This window comes from Protopterus annectens, chromosome 6.part1, assembly GCF_019279795.1.
Source record: "Protopterus annectens isolate FY-2018-M chromosome 6.part1, PAN1.0, whole genome shotgun sequence".
Classification (NCBI taxonomy): domain Eukaryota; kingdom Metazoa; phylum Chordata; order Ceratodontiformes; family Protopteridae; genus Protopterus; species Protopterus annectens.
In genome coordinates, this window is record NC_056738.1 from 519,658,451 (window position 1) to 519,680,926 (window position 22,476).

At 43.0% G+C, this 22,476-nt stretch overlaps 1 protein-coding gene across 1 annotated transcript in view; it reads left to right on the forward strand.

The window, feature by feature from the left end:
• The window catches only part of NBEAL1 (neurobeachin like 1), a 2,263,075-nt gene that overhangs the window by 1,072,259 nt on the left and 1,168,340 nt on the right, over positions 1–22,476 (forward strand). Inside the window, exon 28 of the mRNA XM_044075407.1 lies at positions 677–836. Coding sequence (XP_043931342.1) covers positions 677–836 — 160 coding nt within the window. The remainder of the gene's footprint in view (positions 1–676; positions 837–22,476) is intronic.

Consider the following 22,476-nt stretch of genomic DNA (forward strand, 5'->3'; position numbering starts at 1 on the left):
ACAATCTTTGAATATTTTGGGTTTTGCCCCACTGTGTTGAAGAAAAGAAAAGAAAAATTGTACTTTACTGTTAAAATTATGCCCCTTTTGTAAACCTGGGATTATAATCCAATAGTAAAGTGCATGATGCTCCGTAAAGAAGACCTGATGAGTTTTGTGTGTCATCGTACACAAATGGCCAGCACTACTGTCAAAACTGCTGCAAACCAAAATGTAGTAAACACTGATATTTATTCCAACAATAAATAAGAAAAGGAGGCTGTAACAAAGAATGCAGACCGGTTTTCTTAGAACTTATGGGGAGTCCCACTGTACATTCTTCATTATATTTTTATACTGAATTTTGATGTGAAGTTTTTATTGTGGTACTGGCTGTTTTTGAACATTCACTTTGTCTTCACTGTCTGTACGTTATTACTGGCCTGTCATTGCTAACATGTCTTCCAGCAGTAAAATGATTTATTATATCCTCCACTATTTCATTTTAACTGAAAATTGGGTGATAAAGCAGTTCTAGTCAGAAAAATACCTCAAGTAAATTCTCCTGTGTTTGAAGTTGAAAGTTTTCTGTATTACTTTGCCCCTTTTAGAAGCTGCTTTAGGTTCATCAGAATGTTGGCAAAGACTGCATATGCTTGTACTTGTTAAGTTTGTTTGGGTTCTTTGTTTCCTGTAGATCTTTGAAAGAATGCTGAAGTGTGATAAGGTTTATGAACGGAACAAACAACGGATTAAGCTTCGGGAAGTTGGTTACCTTGGACTTGGTTTACTTCTCAGTGATACTCCAATAAGCAGTGGATTTATGAAGAGTCTACTCAATCAAGTACTGCACACAGGTAGGCGAGGAGAGTCCTGAAATGAGTGCTGTGTTAGGAATAAGTAAATGCTTAACAGGCCGACTTTGAGCTAATTGCTGAACACCTGCGGGGATAACCAAATGAGTGAATTATCAACATGACAAAGTACTAACTCTGGAAGATCTGTTGTCTTTTAAAGTATTAATACCTAGCTGCTGTGCAGCTTTCCATCTATTCTCCTTGCTCTGTTCCATCTTTCGTCCATTTCAGGCAGCCTTTAACACATCCAGTGACCTACCATTTACCACTAACCGTGTGTTCCCCACTTAATTGCCTTTTCCATGAAGTAATATGCTTTACAATTGCCATACATGCTGTACTACCTTAATTCCCTTTCTCAGTATGACTGCCAAAACTGAGTGCAGTACTTAGATGTGGCTTTATCAGGGCCATGTACAGCTGGAAGACAAGCTTAGCTTTTTTGGGGGGTGTTGACCTACCCTGAAAAATACAAGTTAACTTGAGTACTGTAAAGAGATAGGGATTAACTCTTATTTGCTTTGACATCTGTTCATCTCATCTGTACAGATTCCTGTCTTACTTAATAGGTTAGTGTTTAGAACCGGTTTCCTCCCTTCCTGATGCTGGGCTCAAGAAGGAAGTGGTTAAAGCTGATTAAGGCTTCTAGAGGGGGTTCCCTGTAGCCTGCAGTATTCTTGTACCCCGTATCTCGGGCTTGCCAGCTGTCAACTCTCCCCATATTTGGATGCTTCTTTGATTGCCAGTGGTGGGAAATCCCCATTTCCATTTGGAGCGAGAGACATCTGGTGGTAAGCTGTCACACAGACAGCTGTCAGAATTTGCTTGTGCCCCCTTCAGCATCTCAGATGTGAAGGTGTTTTTAGTTTGAGTGGTGTAGCCCTTCCTCTGATGGTAATGTGAGCACTTCGATCACGTCAAGGACCTCCTCTGCCCTTTTGTTCACACATGGGTGCTTTTCCATATGCACCACCAAGGGCTATCGTCACTGGCTTGAGTGGATCACACCCATGTTCTCCCTGCATCCGGATTACTCCACTGCCCTCCAGCAGAGGCTTTGTTAGTAGAGCAGCAGTGAGAGATGATTGTGGCTATCCTCCCTTCCTCCAAGCCATGGGTGTGCCCATCTTATTTGCCTTGTGCCATCAAGCACCCAAGCCACTAATTGAACTCCAGTCATCTGAGCCACTGGACTTTACCTGTCTGCAGGTTATAGACTGCTGAAGTTTTGACTGTATTTTTTATGGGTAGTTTCAGTGGCCCATGGATATGTCTGCATAGGATGGCCCATCTTTGCTGTATGCCCCTTTCATGTGTGAGGCTCTTTACATTCAGCCTTCACAGGGCTTGATACATGACCACTTGAAGAGGAAGTAGGCCTTCTTTGGAAGAGTTTGGTAGTCAGTATGGGTCAGATAAAGAGAACATAGATTGCATGCTACAAGATTCATTATTTACTTTAGACTGCAAAATATAAGATAGCAGACCACATGATGCACATTCTATGGGCTATGGTATGAGCTAGAAACACCACATTTCTTAACAGCTGCATGGGTATATTACATCCACTCTTTCAGAAGTTAAAATTTCCAAAGTTATAATGAAATGCAGTTTGTGTATGCAAGACATTTAAAAGTCGTACTTTATTGCATCATTTTTGCATTTCCGGTGATCACTTCGATAAGAAAAAAAAACTTCAGTTCCTTTGCATTTCAGTATAATTTATTCAAATACAAAGTTAGAACACCTTAATATTACAGTAGCAGCATAGTAGTAATGAACAAAGTAATCAACAAAGTAGTGAATGCAGTTCTGATGCAAGGCATACTTTTTAGTCTTTGGTGCTCTGTATATTGCTGGCTAAAAAATCTGTCTGCCCTCTTGATGCCGATGTACTATATATTGGTGCAGCTAGTGGTAAGTCCCAATAAAACAGTTTGTTAGGATGTTTCAGATTCAGTTGCACATGCTCTTGTACTTCTAGAAGTGTCTGTTGTGACCTTTTTTAGGGAGGGGGTATTTCTAAACATTTCTCTAACCACCTCCATGAAGAAAACATCACAGCTGTATTCTCTGCATTCAGCACATTTTTCAAGAAGCTGTTGCTTCTGATTTCTCATTAGCTTTTCCTTATTATGAAGGATGCTAAGTAGAGCAAGCTTGGTCATACTGCTTCAGAACCACCACTTCTGTCTGTTTCATTCTGGAAACTCAACATATTCTCCTGGAGTTTCACTCTTTCAAAAATAGTCAACTTTGCTCACTGTTTTTTTTTTTTTTTTTTTTAATTTCAGTTTAACTGGGTGGAAGAACTTATCAGAGACTCCTCAGTAATGATACAGACCTGCAGGCAGTGATAATTTGTATAATTTTTAGTACAGTACTGGCAAAATAAATACCATAAGATTACACATGATGCATGCTAACTGTATACAAAAGATTAAGAGAAGATGAACAATTAGATTAAATGAATGTTAGTTACAGATGAATTTTTTTGTACAAATATATAGAGCAAATAAAAGAGGTGGCAAGACATTGATGAATGTCCACCCTGAAATCCTTTTGTTGTCAAATCCACATGTTTATTTCTACCCAAATGCATTTCCTGCAGCATTGTTTTTGCAACCTACATCCTCACTACAATTTTGGCTGATCTGAAGTGTAATTGCTTCCCGTCTCCAATTGATGATCCTGTGTCACATTTTCATGATTTTCAACGAAAATGCTAAAAAAAAAAAAAAACAAAAAACAGATTTTTCATAACTCCTGACCCCTTTTTAACATAAAGTAAGTGCACACACACAGCTATGTACAGTTTCAAAAATATTTTCCCTGCAGATAAGAGCAGTTGCCCCAAATTAATAGCTTCTCCCACAGGTCACAGGTATTAAGTAATCTAAAGTTAGGGTTACCTGTGTTTCCACTTACACTGATTGCTGTCTGTTTTTTTTAACACTTTTATTGAATTATCACTTGATATAGGAAAACTTACATTTCTATAAAAGTAATCAAACCATATTAACAAGTTCACATTTACAAACTTTTTAGAATCTGTAACAATATTTGTGATGTATAATCTGAGCAACATTACATAAATAATTCAGTTCCTGCCTTCTCTTAAATCTCATTCCTCCTCCAAAACATTTTTCTGCATACATTTTTCCACAATTTCCATTTTTTCCCTATGCAGTTTATTCCTACCCTTTTCTAATGATCCCCGCATCCTGTTCTTTTATTGTTACAATATTCACTATTTCAAATGTAGTTTGTTTAGATTTTGATTCCCGTTTTCTAGTGATTGCTTGTTTGGCAGCCGTCAGAATTAAACTTAACAAGGCCTTAGCATGTCTAGGTAATTCAAATCCTGTTATCCTAGCTCAAAATATAATTTCCTTAGTTACATTCATTTGCTCACCAAGTATTCCTGACGGAATACTTTTGTTTAAAGTCTGCCAACTTATTACACACTCAGAACGTGTTCCCAGTTACATTTTTCTTCCCCATCACACCTCCAACATTTGCCATCCACCTGAGGAAAAAACTCTTTGGAGTCTGCTTGAGGTATAAAAGTATCTATGCAAACACTTCCAGGCAAAAATCCTAAATCTTCTAAATTTTGTGGCATATTTGGAGCCATACATATATTCTCCCATTGTTTATTTGGGAAGAGATTAAATATGGAATGCACAGTCTTTTCTGACTTTTGATTGATTCCTGTAGTTATGGTGCAATATTGTATATGCCTTACTAATTATCCTTTTTTAACAGCAGCCTCTGTTCTCGATTAAATTTAAAAACTCTAATAGTGTAGGTTTTTCATTTCCCCTTTCTCTTTGTCTATATTCTGATATCAATCCCTGATAGGAAAGGCAATCACTTGCCTGCAATCCAATTTTCTTCTTGACCTCTTCCCATTCTGTTACCTTTCCTTCTCTAATTTATTCCCAATACTTTGTTTCCTTTGCCAGCTTCTTCCAGTAAATTCCATCCCCTTCTTGTTTATTCTATGTATCCCTAATTGCAGTCATCCCTATCAGCAGAATCTCCTTTCTCGATTCCTGTGTTGGCTTAGTTCTTTTTATACTTTCTACTACTTTATGAATATAATAATAATCTGCATGACTGTAGATATTCTCCTTAAGGATCTATGTCCCAAATCCTGTTCTTTCCTTGTGTCATGAATAAGCCCCCTGCTTCATCATCATCCCTTTCCACTTTAAAATTGTAGTTTTCTCCTTGTGTTCTGTATAAGAGCCTTAACTCTGTAGCTCTGAAATATCATGTCAAATCTGGTTATCCTAAACCTCCATGTTCTTTTGGGAGGATCAGATTATCCCACTTGACACTTGCCATCTTCCCTATCTAAATAAAATCTTTCAACTCTTTATTAATGGTTGATAAAAATATCCCTGACCTGTGTATAAAACTAAAAATAAAAACATTTTACTCCTTATATCTTGCTATCCTTATCTATAGGAAAGAGTTTCCAGATTCTCAGTTTTTGTATTGTCTTGTGTTTAATCTGTTCCCACATATCCTTAGCTGCCATAACTGAATCCTTTTTAATCTGTACTCCTAAATATTTTATTTTATCATATCTTTATAAATATGGGTTTTACCGGATCAGTTAGTGTGCAAGTACATAGTTTATAGCTATACATGCCCCTTGTTTTATTTTTATTTATTTTATATCTCAAAAAACCCTGAACTGTCTCAGAATATCACACAACAGTGAGATGTCCTTTTCTGCTTCTGTCAGGTACAAATAATATAATTTGCAAATTATGCCAACTTTTCTTAAACACCAAAAAATTTGCACTTTATTCATTTTCTTTTACTGTATTTGTCTTCCCTCCTGCTTTATTTTGCTTTTCTTAAAAGTACTCAATTTTATTTATTCTGCTGCATTTATTACTGCTTGGTAGTAGCCTGATTAAATTGTAACTGTTATTCTAAGTCTTTTGGCTTAAGCACTTGGGCTTCATACAGGCTGTTTTACATTAAGTTTTGTGGTCTGCACTGTTGTGGCAGGGCAGGTAGCTTTCATCCTTCTAAGCTGGGAATTGCTGATTGAAGGCCCAGTGTCTGCTATTCTAAAAGTGCATTAGTTCTGGCTTAAGCACTTGGACTTCAGGCCAGTTATTCTACATTAAGAAGGTTTGTGGTCTGCACTCTTGTGGGAGGAGAGGCTGGATTCTGCCGTTCTTAACTGGGAATATCTGGTCACAGGCTTATTGTGCCTGCTTATTTGAACAGTTTCTTTCTGAAATTGGTGCGGCTTGTTGCCGTAGCATAGACCAGATTCAGGCCTGCTGAATCTAGCTTTGTTTGTATAACTTGAGCACTGATCCAGGCCATCTTTTTTGGAGAAGGTTTCCCTGCACCCTAGTAAGTAGGGGTGTGCAGTCAGAACTTGTCTGATTGAAGACTGCTGGAACAGGGCTCAGTTTTGAGCTTTTTTTCTGGTTAATTGGGTAACTTGTTTAAATCAGTTTGTTTGTTTTCTATTGTTTTTCATATATATATATATATATATATATATATATATATATATATATATATTTATAAGTTGCACTTTATTCATCTGCTTTTACTGTATTTGTGTTTCTTCCTACTTTATTACTAGGAGCATTGACTACAACTCTGATCTGCAATATATAACAATAAGTATCCTTTTCTATGCATTTAAAGTGTTTTTTTGAGTGTATCTGCTTTATTTTCTAATATATATATATATATATATATATCTATATCTATATATATATCTATCTATCTATATATATATATATATATATATATATATATATATATATATATATATACTTGTTTCCCACCTTTCTAAGCTAGTATAGTCCAGTTTTCAGGTTAGTGCTGAATTCAGGGCTGTGTTACAAATCTCTGTGTTTGCCCATACCTTACTTGGATAGGCGGAAGTTCTCTGTTCACCTGTGAGAGAGGGGAGCTTTGAGCAGCCTATCTGTCCATGGAGGAGTAGTTTCAGCCCAGAAATTAGTAGTTTATTGGCCATTGTGGGCTAATTTCTATATCTTTCATTTCCCTGCTATAAATACCATATTTGCCCAGTTTTGCATGCCGGGCAGCGCCGGTTAGCTAGGGTTCATAGGTTCATACTAGGCTATCTGCCCAAGGGCATTTATAAGCCTAGCCCAGAGTTTTATGGCTTTCGCCACCCCCTTAGTTTGAAGGATATTATGCCCATTATTTTGCTGTGCCTCTGTCAAGCAGTGACACTGAGATAATCCCTGGGGTATATCTGCGATCTCCCATCCATTGGTCAAGATTTCTCTTGAACAAAGCCAGCGAGGTGCTCTGCCTCACATGTACCGGGATTTTGTTCCACAGCATAGGGAGTCTCTGGGTGATGAATCTGTCCCTCCAGCACGTCCTATTAATAACCGTGTCAAGGTTTAAGTCTCCTGCCCTTGTAGTTCTGAGGGATCTAGATTTTTTGAGGTGAAGCATGTTCATCAATTCCGGGTTGGACATGGCCTTGTATGTCAGGCACAGGTCACCTCTGAGCAGATGGTAAGTGACTGAATAGAGCTGGAGTTCCTTCATTTGGGCAGCATAAGACATATTTTTGAGACCCTTTATCCTTTTGGTGAGGAACTTTTGGGGCCTTTCCAGTTGCTGCAGGTGTCATGTGAGATGCATTCCGAATGGGGCATTGTACTCAATCATTTATCTGATGAGTGATGAGTACAGGGGGACGATGACCTCCCTTGATCTAGATGTGAATCCCTTCATGATCAGGTGGGCAGTGTAGAAGGTCTTCCTAACTACTTTGGCAACGTGAGTGTCGAACAAAAGGTTACTGTCAACCTGGGTCCCCAGATCCCTGATAACCTCTTCTGTGCTTAGTGGATTGCCGCCTATATGGTAGCTAGGGGTAACCTTGTTTTTCCCGAAGGGTATGACTATGCATTTTTTGGTGTTTAACTTTAGGCCATGGCTCTGGCACCAGTTATCCGTTTCTATAAGACCCTTCTGAAAGGATATCTGTGTCAGATGTGTTCTCAACTATGGTGCCCAGTTTGCAGTCATCTCTAAATTTTGTCAGCCATAACCCTCCTGTGTTTGCTTGTACTTCTGAAAAGTAGATGCCGAACAAGAGTGGGCCCAGGACTGAGCCCTGTGGGACACCACTTGTGACAGGCTTTGAGTCTGACATGGCGCCAGCAACTCTGACCCTGTGGGTTCTGTCGCTTAGCCAGTTTGCAACCCATCTTGTGGCGTATGGGTTTACATTTAAGATGATGAGTTTTTCAATGATACCTGAGTGGGGTATTGTGTCGAAAGCCTTTGCCAGGTCGAGGTAGGCTGTGTGGACTGCCTTTCCCTCATCAATGGCCTTGGTGACTGTTTCAAAAAAGTCAACCAAGTTTAAAAGGCATGATCTGCCTTTGGCAAAGCCAAACTGGGTTGGATCCAAAGTCTGCAAGTCCCCTATGTCTTTATTTATGAGTTCCATTATGATCCTCTCCATAGCTTTGCAGATCAGGCTTGTCAAGCTGATGGGATGGTAATTTCCAGGGTCGGTGGAGGGCACCGCCTTTGTGAAGTGGGACCACAGTTGCCGTACGCCACTCCTTGGGTACGTATCCTGAGGTGAGGCTAAGATTAAACAGCTGCCCTAACTGCGAGTTTAATTCCTCATTGAGTTCGTGGAGCACACAACCGGGGACACCATCTGGTCCCATGGATGCTGTGTTTTTTGCCTTGGAGAGAGCAGTTCTCACCTGAGCGTTAGAGGTGTTTGGGGGGCTACAATCCTCTGGTATAGATATCTCACCTTTTGGGGGGGGGGGGAGTTTGCACTGAACCTGTCAGCCAGTATGTTGGCAATGTCTGTAGGTTCAGTAATTTTTACATCATTTTGAACTAATTCTGAGCATATCTGGGAGTTTCCTCCCAGGTTTCTAACATAGCTAAAGAGGGCCTTATGATTGTCTTTTGAGTCCTTAGCGACTTTTCTCTCAAAATTTGTCTTGGATGATTTTATGAGAGAGCTTAGTTTTTTACTTATAATGATCAAAGGTGTCTTCCCTTTTAAGGATTTTGCTCTGTCTTGTAGTAGCTTCCTCCTTTTGTTGTAGAGCTTGTTTATGGCTGGGGTCCACCAGACTGGAAGCTTGCCTTTGGTACAAAGAGTCTTTGTTTTGTTTGGGATTGCCTGATCCATGCAGTCCTGTAGGTGCTGGTAGAGGGCATTTGTAAGTGATTCAGCGGCTTGAGTAATGGTTTCCGCAGGCTCGGGGGCCTTAAAAGAGACCACACTAGTCTTTAGAAGTGTGAAGTCGGCTTTTGAGAAGTTCCTCACTGTGGTCTTTTTTATCTCGGGTGGGGGCGGGATGTGGACTTCCAGTGAGATTAGTTTATGGTCTGATCTCACCAGTGAGGGGTATACTTCCGGTGTTGAACATTGTGGCCCCATGTTCGTGATGATGAGATCTAGTATGTTTTCTCCTCTTGTGGGGATGGTGACTAGTTGTTTCATGGCATTAGAGTTTATGAACTCTAGGAACCTTTGGGCTAGAGTGTTGGGGCTTGTGTAGTGATCCCAGTCTATATTCGGGTAGTTGAAGTCACCTAGTATGATGGTGTTTGGAGATACATTTATCCCCTCCAGTGTTTTCAGGAAAGCTATGTGAGGTTCCTGAGATTGAGAGGGTGGCCTGTAACATGCTACAAATTGCAGAGCAGTCTTGCCTATGGTTAATTGCACCTGGATGGTCTCCGATGCATCGTGCATTGCCACCAACCTTGAGGTGTGGGTGTCCTTGATGAATATAGACACCCCCCCCCCTTTCTTGGTGTTGTCCGGATTTTGGGGCCAGAACGCATGATATGAGGTAAAACCTGATAGTGCCGGGGTGCTCTCGGGAGCCTTGAACCAGGTTTCGGTCACAGCACAGACATCGATGTTCTCCATACTGAGAAGGGCCTCGAGTGCGTGCATCTTGAGGTTGAGACTTCTGGCATTGCGCAGCATTACCCTTAGTTTTTTTCCTTTTTTGTGTTCTAGGGTGGTAGGTTTAGAATTTGAGCCTTGCCTAAAAAAGGCACTATGGGGGTGGCAAGAGCCTTTGCCAATATCCGGAAGCCCAGGGGTGACAGGTGCAAACCGTCCCTTGCGAAGCCGCGTGGCTTGTCCAGCATGTCATCCCAGGCAGACAGACATTGGATCCCCTTTGAATGACACCAGAGTTTAAGCCAATTATTAAAGCTGATCATCTTGTCTCTGTATTGTGGCATCATTCTTGGCGAAGGTAGGATACTGCTCAAGGTCAGGGTCATACCTGCCTGGGCTACATAATCAGAGAGCTCCTCTATGTCTCTTTTCATGTAGTCCAAGGAGGTACGTCTCAGATCGTTCACACCAGCGTGGACAATGACAGAGTCGTACTTGTACCTGCTGTTGAGAGACCTGAGTGCCTGCGTTATGTGGCGGATTCTAGCGCCCGACAGGCAGCTTACTGTGACCTTCTCCTTACTCAATCTGGTGAGCGGGACGTCAGTGTGTCTGACTATGGAGTCACCAATGACGAGTGTGTCTGGCATTGTGTTTGGCCTTAAGGGCTTGTGACTGTTTGGCACACTGACTATGTGGTCTATGTGTTGCATGTGTTGTGTCCTGAGGTGGCAGTTGTTCGGGTGTCTGCTTTCGTGGCCTCTGCTGTTTTGGTAGATTTTTGATCAGAGCCTCCGAGTATGTCTTTGTGTATTTATGTGTATGATTTGAAGTTGTGATAATACTATGTGAGACTGGGTTTGTGGTGTGTGTGGTTACCTTCTCCTCCTGTCTGGTCTTGCCAGTCCTATGTTGAGAGAGCTCAGCCTCCAGTTTGGCTATATAGTTGCATCTCTCGCATGTATTTGTGTTTTGTGGGAGAAGGAGAGGTTTGTCTGTGTACATGAGACAATTGTAACATTGCCTCAATATTCCCAGATTCACCAGCTGAGCAGGAGAGGACACTAGCAACTGATCCCTCGACATGCTAGAAGGAATAGACAAAAACTTTAAAAGGACTCTGGGGGATGTGGGTGATCGACAAGGGGTTTTAGGCTGGTGGGGTACTATGTATAATAAAAGTGCTATATCAAAGTAAAAAATACTTTAGGAGCAAGTGCTAGGCTTTACAGATAGAGAATAGTCTACTTAAGAATCAAGTAGAGCTGAACTTTTTAGATATAGAATACGCTGGTTTGATCAGCAGTACAGTTCAAGGAAGGCTGTTTTAAGGGAAAATTTGAAGAGTGGACTTTAGGTAGCCCGAATAGTTTAACCTTGATTAACCGCCACTGCTCTTGTGTGCTCCTGTGGCAACTCCGCGCTAAAGCGTGCTTTATAGCAGGGGGCTGGAAAAGACAGGAAATGACCCAAAATGGCCAATAAACTACAAGTTACTGCCTTAAACCACTCCTCTGAGGACAAACAGGCAGCTCAGTACTCCCCACTCTCACTGGTGAGTAAAGAAACTTCCCCCTGACCAAACAAGGAAAATGGAGAAACACAGGAACCAAGACAAAGCCCAGGGATCAGCAAAATCTGATCACAGGAACAAACTATTAGGAAAGTATGGAAAACAAGAGTATATTTTTTTTTTTGTTTTTTTCAAGTTTTTTTTTCAGATAGGCAGAAAATACAATAAATGCTGTGTTTTTCGACTAATTGCTATCAAAAGCTAGTACACTTGAGTGTATTAGCCTGTTTAACTTTTAAGCAAAACTTAAACAAGGAAGTGCAACAAACAATTCAAGCTATTAAAAACAGTAAAAACAGGTAATAACTGAATAAAACAGGCAGAAATAGTCGTTGAAAATGCAGAAAAAAAATACTTAGAATCTGGAAAGTTTGTCTTTTCTGGTCTCTGCTGCTCTAGGAACTCTGCTGGATACCACGAGGAGCTGTGCTGAAACTATTCCCAGCTCCACAAAGTCTCCTCTTCAATTTTTCACTTGGAACTAGACAATCTTTCAACTTAAGCACTCAAGCCATTCATTTCTCAGCCTGGCACTTGCTCAAAACTTATAGCACCACTTATAAACCCCAGCACTAGACCCTCCTGTACTGTACAGAAAGACAAGGCTCTCTATTCGACCTTACCAGCCATCCAGTAAAACAGTTCACTGTACATATCCAGGCATGTCCAAAGGGCAGTTTCTGATGTACTCTCCACTCCAACTGGTGAATCTGGGCATTTTGAGGCAATGTTACAACTGCCACATGTACACAGACAAACCCCCTCCTCCTACCACCAAACAGAAATACATGCGAGAGATGCAATTATACAGCCAAACTGGAGGCTAAGCTCTCTCAACCCAAGACTGGATCAGACAGTCAAAAGGAGAAGGGAAATACTTGCATCACACCACCAGTCTCTCATAAACCCATTAAAGCAGCACTGGCAAAAAACACACATAAATACATGAAAACATACTCGGAGGCGGTAAATAAAACTCTGCAAAACCAACAGAGACCTCCAAAGCAAACATCCAAAAAACCTCCACCCCCCCAACACAAACCATGAAACACATACTTCACAAAACCAATGTGCCGTGCAGTCACAGTCCTTAAGGCAAAATAACATACCCAACATACTAGTAATAGTTGACTCTATAGTCAGGCACACTGACGTCCCACTCACTAGACTGAATAAGGAGAAGGTTACTGTTAGCTGCCTGTCAGGTGCCAGGATCCACCACATAACACAAGCACTCAGGTCACTCCAGAACAAGTACAAATATGACTCTGTCATTGTCCATGTTGGTGTGAATGATCTGAGCCATACCTCCCTGGACTACATGAAAAGAGACATGGAAGAGCTCCCTGATCACATAGCCCAGGCCGGTATGACCCTGACCCTGAGTAGCATCCTGTCCTCACCACCACGGTATAAAGAAAAAATTCTCGATTTCAACAATTGGCTACGTTTCTGGTGTCATTCAAAGGGGATCTAGTGTCTGTCCACCTGGGATGACATGCTCGACAAGCCACGCTGCTTCGCTAGAGACGGCTTGCACTTGTCACCCTTAGGATTTTGAATACCAGCCAAGGCTCTTGCCAGCCCATAGTGCCTTTTTTAGGCAAGGCTGAAAAGTCAAACTCACCGCTGTAAATAGCACAAGTAACAAAAAACTGAGGGTAGTGCTACTCAGTGCCAGAAGTCTGAACCTCAAAATGCACGCAGTCGAGGCACTCCTTAGTATGGAGAAAATCGATATATGTGTAGTAACAGAAACCTAGTTTAAGGCTCCAGAGAGCACCCCAGCACTCCCAGGCTACAATTCATACCATACATTTCAGCCACAGAACCCAAACCAAAATATAAAAGGCGGGGGCGTATCCATATTCATCAAGGATACCCACACCTCCAGGTTAAGTGGCACAGCACGATGCTTCAGAGATCATCCATGTGCATCTAACAACATGCAAAACTGCAATTCAGATTGTCGCTTGCTACAGATCACCCACCATGTCCCAGGACCCCCATTCCACATTTCTGGAAACACTGGGAAACATAAAGTTCCTACCAAACACCCTGATATTGGGTGATTTCAATTACTCAAACATTAACTGGGAGAACTGCTCAAGTACTAACTCCCTTGCCCAGCATTTCCTGGAATTTATAAACTCAAACGCCCTGATTCAACTGGTCAACACTCCCACCAGATGTGACAACATATTGGACCTGGTCATCACCAACATGGGCGATCGGTGTTCCACACCGGAGGTCAACCCCTTGCTGGTTAGATCTGACCATAAACAAATCACTTTGGATATCCACATTACGCCCCCACCCCTGGACAAGAAAACCACAGTGAAAAACTTTTCAAAAGCAAACTTCACATTACTTAAGACCGAGGTGGAAAGTTTCAAAGCCCCCATGCTGAAGGATAATGCTGTCCAAGCTGCAAAATCCTTTACTAATGCATTCTACAGGCACCTACAAAAATGCATGGATCATGCCATCCCAAGCAAAATCAAGACTGACTCCTCCAAGAAAAGGAAACCAGTCTGGTGGACTCCTGCCATAAACAAGCTATACAATAGAAGGAGGAAACTAGTACACAAAAGAGTAAAATGCCAAGAAGGGAATCATCACTGATCAGTATCAGCAAGAAACTATGATCCCTCATAAAATCATCCAAGGTGAGCTTTGAAAAAAAATTGCCAAGGATTCCAAAGATAACCACAAGGCATTTATGTCAAGAATCTAAGTGGCAATGCTCGGATCTGCTCAAAGTTGGTGCAGAATGGCACAAAATGCACTGACCCGACCGATAATGCCAACATCCTGGTAGACAGGTTCAGCGCAAACTTCACCCCCCTCTCACCCCCAAAAGGGCCCATAACCATACCAGAAGAATGTAGAGTCCCTGAAATCACAGACACTCAGGTTAAAACAGCCCTCTCCAAAGCCAAAAACACAGCATCAATGGGACTGGACGGTGTCCCAGGCTGCGTCCTACATGAGCTCAAAGACTAACTAACCCCTCACCTAAACACACTGTTCAAACTCAGCCTCTCCACAGGCTATGTACCCATAGAGTGGTGCACAGCAACGGTTATTCCGCTCAACAAAGGTGGAGACACAACAGACCCCGGGAACTATCGCCCTATAAGCCTGACTAGCTTGGTCTGCAAGGCTATGGAGTGCATAATCATGGAACTCATTAACAGATACATTGGGAACCTCCAAACACTGGACCCTACCCAGTTTGGCTTTGTTAAGGGCAGATCATGCCTCCCAAACCTGGTGGATTTCTTTGAGACAGTTACCAAGGCTATAGACAAAGGAAAGCTGGTACACATAGCCTACCTAGACTTTGCAAAGGCATTCGACACCATTCCCCATTCTGGTATTATAGACAAGCTCACCAGCCTGAACATAAACCCCTATGTCACAAGATGGGTTGCCAACTGGCTCACAGATAGAACCCACATGGTGATAGTTGTGGGAGCTAGGTCCGACTCTAAACCAGTTACAAGTGGCATTCCCCAGGGTTCAGTCCTAGGACCCCTCCTGTTTGGATATACTTCTCAGAGGTACAGGCAAGCACAGGACTATGGCTGATCAAGTTCGCAGACTACTGCAAACTAGGGGCTATAATTGACTCTCGGGCTCACACAGACATCCTCCAAAAGGGTCTCACTGAGATGGATACCTGGTGACAAAATCATGGCCTCAAGCTAAATGCCAAAAAGTGCATAGTCATCCCCTTTGGAAAAAAACAAGGTACCCACAAGCTACCACATAGGTGGTAGTCCCCAAAATACGGAAGACGTAGTAAGGGATCTGGGGACCCAAGTAGGTAGTAATCTCACCTTTGATAATCACATTGCCAAAGTGGTTAGAAAATCCTTCTACGTGGCCCACCTAATCACAAAAGGGTTCGCATCCAGATCAAAAGAGGTCATTGTGCCCCTCTACTCATCAGAGCCATCATAGAGTACAACCTCCCATTTGGGATGTACATTACGAGACACCTGCAACAGCTGGAAAGACCACAGAAGTACCTCACCAAGAGGATCACTGGCCTCAAACAGATGCCCTATGCAGCTCGACTGAAGAAATTACAGCTGTACTCGGTTGCATACCGCCTACTCAGAGGTGATCTCTGCCTGACATACAAGGCCATGTCCAACCCAAAATTGATGGACATGCTCCACTTAAAGAAAACCTTATCCCCGCAAGCCACATGCTCTAGGGATCTAAACCTCACCACAACAATAAATAGGAAGTGCTGGAGGGATAGATTCCTGTCCCAGAGTCTTCCCATGCTTTGGAACAAGATCCCAAACTAAATTAGACAGAGCTCCTTGCTAACACTCTTCAAAAGAAACCTTGAGTGGATGGGAAACAAAGTTTGCCTCTGGGATCACTTCAGTGGCTCTGCTGGACATAGGCGCAGAGAACTAATTTAAGGGGGCGGCGAAAGCCAACACATTCTGGCTAGGCTTATAAATGCCTTCGGGCAGATAGCCTAGTACCTACCTATGAACCAAATCAGTTGTATCCATGGATTTCTGACTCCCTTATTTTCTTTGTTAGTAATTCTAAATAAAATGCAAACAACAAAGGGGAAAAAGGGCACCCATGCCTCATTCTTCTGTTCAGAGAACTTATCAGAGAGGAAGTCTTCCACTGTGATTTTTGCTTCTCATCCTTCCTATATCCTTCTAATTAACCATATTATTTTATCAGGAAATGCAAATGCTTCCTTTGCATGCTCAGCAAATCCCAGCTTACTCTGTTGAATTCTTTCTAACAACTTTAACTTTCAACATACCCTACCTAACAAAATAAATATAAGTATAAATATCTTGTAGGGTACCAGTGGTCAAAGCATTAAAATGCAAACACCCAAGCAGTGTTTATCAAATGATATCAGTGTAAAAAAAAAAATAGTAAAATATGTAGAATATGTAATATATATATATATATATATATATATATATATATATATATATATATATGTATGTATGTATAGTCATCTTGACAAGTAATTTATAGTAAACAAAAATGTATGTTGTTGTGTCTTTCGGCTTTTCCCGGTTAGGGGTCGCCACAGCGGAACTCCGGTCCGCTAATAATTGGTAGTTGATTTTTTTTACGTGCCGAGTTACCAGCCCTAACGCACAACCTTCAACGAAGGTACGCCCATTCACGCATGTCTCCACGCAGAAGACGCTCTAGCTGAGAATCGAACCGGACAGCGTCTTACTGTGAGGTGACAACACTACTGCAACACCACCGCCGCGGGGCAGTAAACAAAAATGTATACATAATAAAATTCTCATATGCAGCAAAATTCGCATAAGTGAATGGACATTGTCTGCTTTGCCTTCATTTAAAAAAAAAAAAAAAAAAAAAAACTGGCTATAGAGCAGCAGTCATTAATGCCAGGGGCACTCCCTGACATTTAATTTTAATTGCCATGTTTCTTTAACCTTCAGTAAATTCTTAAAATCCCCACCGCTCTCGTCCTCACAAAATCTATCAATAATAAAAACTTTTTAAAAGTGTTATATTTTGTACTGTGCATGTGCAACACTTTGATGTTATGTGGTCCTATCTCACCTCCATTATTACATGTGGGTTCGGAGCCGATCCTCGACTCCAACACGGCCGCTTAGAAAGCCTGAAAACATCTGATTGGCTCGTGGCTAATAGGTATCCCTTGATGCACGCGCACATTCCTCAGATGTCGTTTGCCACATCTTCAGTCGGAAGCTTCTTTGGTTGGCCGTGGCTAAGTGATTTAGTTCTTTATTATTCTGATTGTTAGAAGTTTTTTAACTTCTTGTGAAGTGTTTTTCTTATTGCTGTTAGCCTTATTGTGATAACCGATTGTGTCAATTTAACTGGACTTTACCTTTTTCCTGGATTTGACTTTTCTGCTATAAAATTTTGGGCCTGTTGGCCTTTTTTATGTGCGTGTTCCCATGAGTGTGTGCGTTTTACTGAACTGTTTTACTTAGAGGTATTAGTCTGTTTTCTTTACACTAGGTTTGTTTAAGTTAGAGAACCTAGTAAAACTTCCCTTGGTTGTTTTTTTGAGAAATAGGGCTAGATCTGTTTAAGTTAGAGGATTTAGTTCCTCTCTTGTTGAGTGAGTGTGTTGCTTTTTCTCGTCAATCGCCTATTGAGACTGCCATTATGTCTAAGGAACATAAAGAGCATAAACAGGATTTAAAAGTGTACTAAATGCTCTCAAAAAATGTCCATTACTGATGGACAATAGCGTTTGTGTGTACTGTTTAGGGGCCATACATCTTCAAGAGACTTGTCTCTTTTGCCATTCCTTTAGTCCTAGAGTGCTCCAGGAACGGAAGAATAAGTTGATTCTAAAAGGATTGTTAAAACCTTTCTTCAAGGAAGACCTAGCCAGCTCGTTCTCCTCTGCTAGGTCGCATTCTTCCAGTAAAGATAAGGGCAAGACCTCCAAAAGGCCTTCTCCAGCCTCAACTTCCATCTCTAAACCTCCACAGAAGTTACCTAAATCAGAGATGGTCTCTGTCTCTTCGGCTCCACTGTCTTCAGAGCCAGTCGAGATTCTGGACACCAGACATTGCAGTGTCGGCACCCAGTGCTTCGGTGCCGATCACCAGCAGTCCTCTTCTAAGCTGTTCTACAGACATTCCACCAGTCTCCCCTACTTTAAAATCACCTGTATTACAGAGAGCAAGGTCTCCAACTCTGTCCTCCAGATCCTCCAGGAGCTTTTCTGAAGAAGACATCGAGAGAGTGGTGCTCAGACTCCTTAAGTTGTTGGCCTTGCCAAAATTTTTATCGGCTCCGACCACTTCTGTCTCGGAGCCGACTCCTGTTAACGACCCTGCTCTATTCCCTCCCACCCAGATTGGGCCTTTGGTGCCGATGCTGTCGGTTCCGACTATAGTGGCGTCCTCTGCTGCAGCACCCCGGTTGGTTGTCTCGGAGCCGAGCCTTGCTCCGACACTTTTGGCACTGTCCGAAGTTTCTAGGGTCCGAAGCTCTTCGGTCGGGCCCAAGGGGGACACTTGGAATGAACCTCTTCGGTGCCAAGTCTTTCTCTTGGTGCATCGGCTCGAGTGAGCTCGGACCCTACATCATTCTTGGAGCTGATTCTTTTGGAGCCATCGGCGCCTACGCTTTCCTCGGAGCTGGGGTGTCGTTCGGAGCTGGAAGAATCGGTTTTCATGAAGATGAGGAGTATGTTGTATAGTTCATCCATACCACGTAGGAGTTACCGATGCTATACTCCCTCAAGCACCGACTACTGTCTCAGCATCCTTTCTCCCCCGGGATGGTAGAGACTGACAGCCTCAGGACCCCCATTGGGTGGCCCCCGATCTTCCGAGACCTCCCCTGAAGACCCCACTGAGGAGCCCCCTCGGAAGAGATCATGTAAGAGGAAGCATGTAGACTCCCCTGACAAGTCTGTCCCATCTGATGCTGACCTCGATGAGTCAGAGGGGTCCCCTAAGTCGTCCTCTGAAGATGTCTCCTTTGCAGACATTTTGGAGATCCTCAGGCAGAGAGGCAGCTGGCCCACTGTTACCCCTTCTGATGAGGAGTCAGTGTACCTGAAGGCTTTTGGGACTCAACCCTCAGCTTCATGGGTGTCTCCTCCATTTGATGAATTGCTAGATCTTGTGAGTCAGAAGGCATGGCAGACTCCCGATGCTGTGGAACTGGTCCCCAGGAGGCTGAATAAATTTCTCTCCGCCCCTAAGGACAAAGAGTTTTTATCTAATGGTTTACCTGTTGATGCCATGGTGGTGGCGGTGGCCACTAAGAAGGAGCTAGCAGAGACTTCTTCTATTCATCCACCTAACAAGGAATCCCAGATGATGGCTAGGTACGGGAAGCGTATCTTCTCTTCAGCGGCTTTTACACTCAGATCGCTGAACTATCTATCACATTTTACGAGACTTCAGAGAGATCTCCTAAAGGAGTTAGGAGATGCTCTTCAGGGTACCTCGACCAAAGCAGTCCCATCTACAGTGTTGGCTCAGTTGGCTACCCTCGCATCTATTGTTAACTCCTCTATGCAGCTGATCTCAAATTCAGCTGATGGTGCGAGTAGGGCGGCAGGTTCAGGAGTCTCATTAAGGAGACATTCCTAGATGCGTCTATGCAACTTTGCTGAGCCTTTCAAGTCTACGTTCACCAATGCTCCCATTGATGGATCCTCTCTTTTTGGACCCAAGGTGAAAGATACCCTCACCAGGTGTGAGCAGGAAGGAAAGACTCTCTCTGCCGTGGAAGCCCGTTTTACTGTTCCTAAAGGTCAGAAGAGCGGCAAAATGTGGTTCAAGAAATCACAGAGACCTTTCCAGGACGCACAAGGTGATTCCTCCTTCAGAGGCAGGGGAGGAGGAAATAATGGTAGATATCGCCCTAGAGGCAGGGAAGGCCCACAAAATCTGGGAGGTCGCTATTCCTTTCGTGACCATCCCTGTCAGCATTCCTGATGTGGAATCTGACTATGCGTCTCTGGAGCCGGTCGGGGGTCGCCTGTCTTTGTACCCAGAAGCCTGGCTCAATCTCACTCGAGACAAGTGGGTACAAGACATCATTACCAGAGGTTACTCTATACCCTTTTCCCATCCTCCACGCCCTCCCAAAAGGATCCCAGATGTACCACCCAATCACAGGGATCAAGTGGCTATAGAGATAGAAAAGCTGCTATTAAAAAGAGCCATTGAATAGGTCCCAACAGACCAGACAGGATTCAAAACATACTCAAGGTATTGTTTAGTTCCAAAAAGAACAGGGGACTGGAGACCCATCCTAGACCTCAGCAGGTTAAACAAGCATGTAAAGAAGTCCAAGTTCCGAATGGTCACTCTACAATCCTTAGGATGCCTACTACCACATAAGGATGGACAAAGCATCAAGGAGCTACCTACGCTTCTGGCTGGGTGCCAATCATTACCAGTTTCGGGCGCTGCCCTTTGGTCTCACCATAGCCCCCCGGGTGTTCACCAAGTGCATGGCAGTAGTCACAGCTCATTTGCAGTGTCAGGGAATCCAAGTCTTTCCATACCTGGATGACTGGCTCCTGACCACCACCACCAGGCATCGCCTAATTCAATCAAGAGATTCCACAGTCAAGTTCTGTTCCCAGTTGGGAATCTCGGTAAACTGGGAAAAATCCTCTTTTTTGCCCACTCAGTCTATAACTTTTATAGGAGCAAACATAGACACGGTCGAGATGTCAGCCAGACTGCCTATAGACAGAGTACAGAATCTTGTGCAACAAATTTACAGAATACTTCCCCTTCAGAGAGTCAAAGGGAAGGTGGTGTTGCAGCTTCCCAGGACTATGGCGTCAACCATAACCTTGGTACCTTTAGCAAGACTACATATGAGAATACTCCAATGGCTTCTGTCATCCCAGTGGTCATTTCAACAGTTGCCTCTACATCATCAGATCCTGATTATAGATTCTTGCAAAAAGGACCTACGTTGGTGGATTCAACCAGGTCATCTTACCACGGGGACTCCCTTTGTACCACACCGACCTGTTGCCACTGTGACCACGGATGCCTCTCAGATAGGGTGGGGGGGGGCATTATCTTGGCAGGACTGTCCAAGGCACATGGCAAGAGCAGGAAGCCCATCTGCATATCAATGTCCTAGAGATGAGGGCAGTGCTTCTAGTGTTGCAAGCTACAACCTTCTCCCTCTAGGGACGATAGCTATCCAGACATGTCGGTTGTCTGGTATCTAAACAAAACAAGGGGGAACCAGATCATACCCCTTATGTCGAGAGGCCATGCGAGTTTGGGATTGGGCGATTTCTTCCCAACGCTTTCTCGTTGCAATGCATATCCCGGCAACTTCCAACGTAATAGCGAACAAGCTAAGCAGGGCTATTTTGTTACCTCACGAATGGTCCTTGAACCAGAAAATAGCCAGCTTGATCTTTCACAAGTGGGGACAACCCTGTTGCGACCTCTTTGCCAGTCCCATCAACACCAAATGCAGCACCTTTTTCTCTCTCATCCCCCCTCCGGGGAAGTCTCCAAGAGATGCACTAGTCCACTATTGGCCCCCAGGACTCCTTTATGCTTTTCCTCCCTTTCCACTCATCCCCAAGGTCATACAGAAAGCAATGCTGTTGGGAAGCAAGATGATCCTCATCACCCCTTACTGGTCTTGTCAGATTTGGTTCCCTTTTCTCGGGCCTCACCTGTTGGATTGCCCATGGACGCTGGACCCAGTGCCAGACCTCCTGACACATGTCAGGTTCTCATCACCCCAGTCTCCACACTCTCAAACTGACAGCATGGCTGGTCCAGTTCCATCACTAGTCAGACTTCATGATTTGTCTCCAGCTGCAACTCATATTACCTCTTCTCACAAGCCTTCGACCAGAAGATTGTATCATAGTAAATGTAAGAGATTTTCCATATGGGCACACAATAGAGAAGTTGATCCATTTAAAGCTCCCATTACTATTGTTCTAGAGTTTCTTTCTCAACTCTTTCACAAGGTTCAGCGGCTGCTACACTCAGAGTTCAACTAGCAGCAATATCTCATTTTCATGTGGGGATTAATGATTCCAGTCTTATGTCTCACAAACTGTGCAAATCCTTTCTTAAGGGTTCCACGATGTTGAGACCTCCAGTACAAGACCCCATTCCACCTTGGGACCTGAATTTAGTTCTGTCTAGACTTACTCTGCCACCCTTTGAGCTTAGCCGGTAGCAATAACCTCAGCCATGCGAGTTTCTGAATTACAAGCTCTGTCTGTTAAACCTCCATACTTAATTTTTCACAAAGATAGGGTCTCTCTCTCTGGACCAACCCTTCCTTTAATCCTAAAGTCTGTTCTCAATTTCACTTTAACCAAACAATTTAATTGCCAGTGTTCTTCCCTAATCACTCCAGCAAAGCAGAGTTTACATTCCACCAATTGGATGTTCACAGGCAACTACGTTTCTGTATCCACCGGACCAAGGAATTTAGAAAATCAGAACAGCTGTTTATTTCCTTTGCTGAGGCGAGAATGGGCTTGCCAGTTTCCAAGGTTACATTTTCGAACTGGATCTCTAGTTGTATTTCCTTTATTTACAGTTCTCAAGGAAAGGAGTTACCCTTTAAAGTTAAAGAAAATTCCA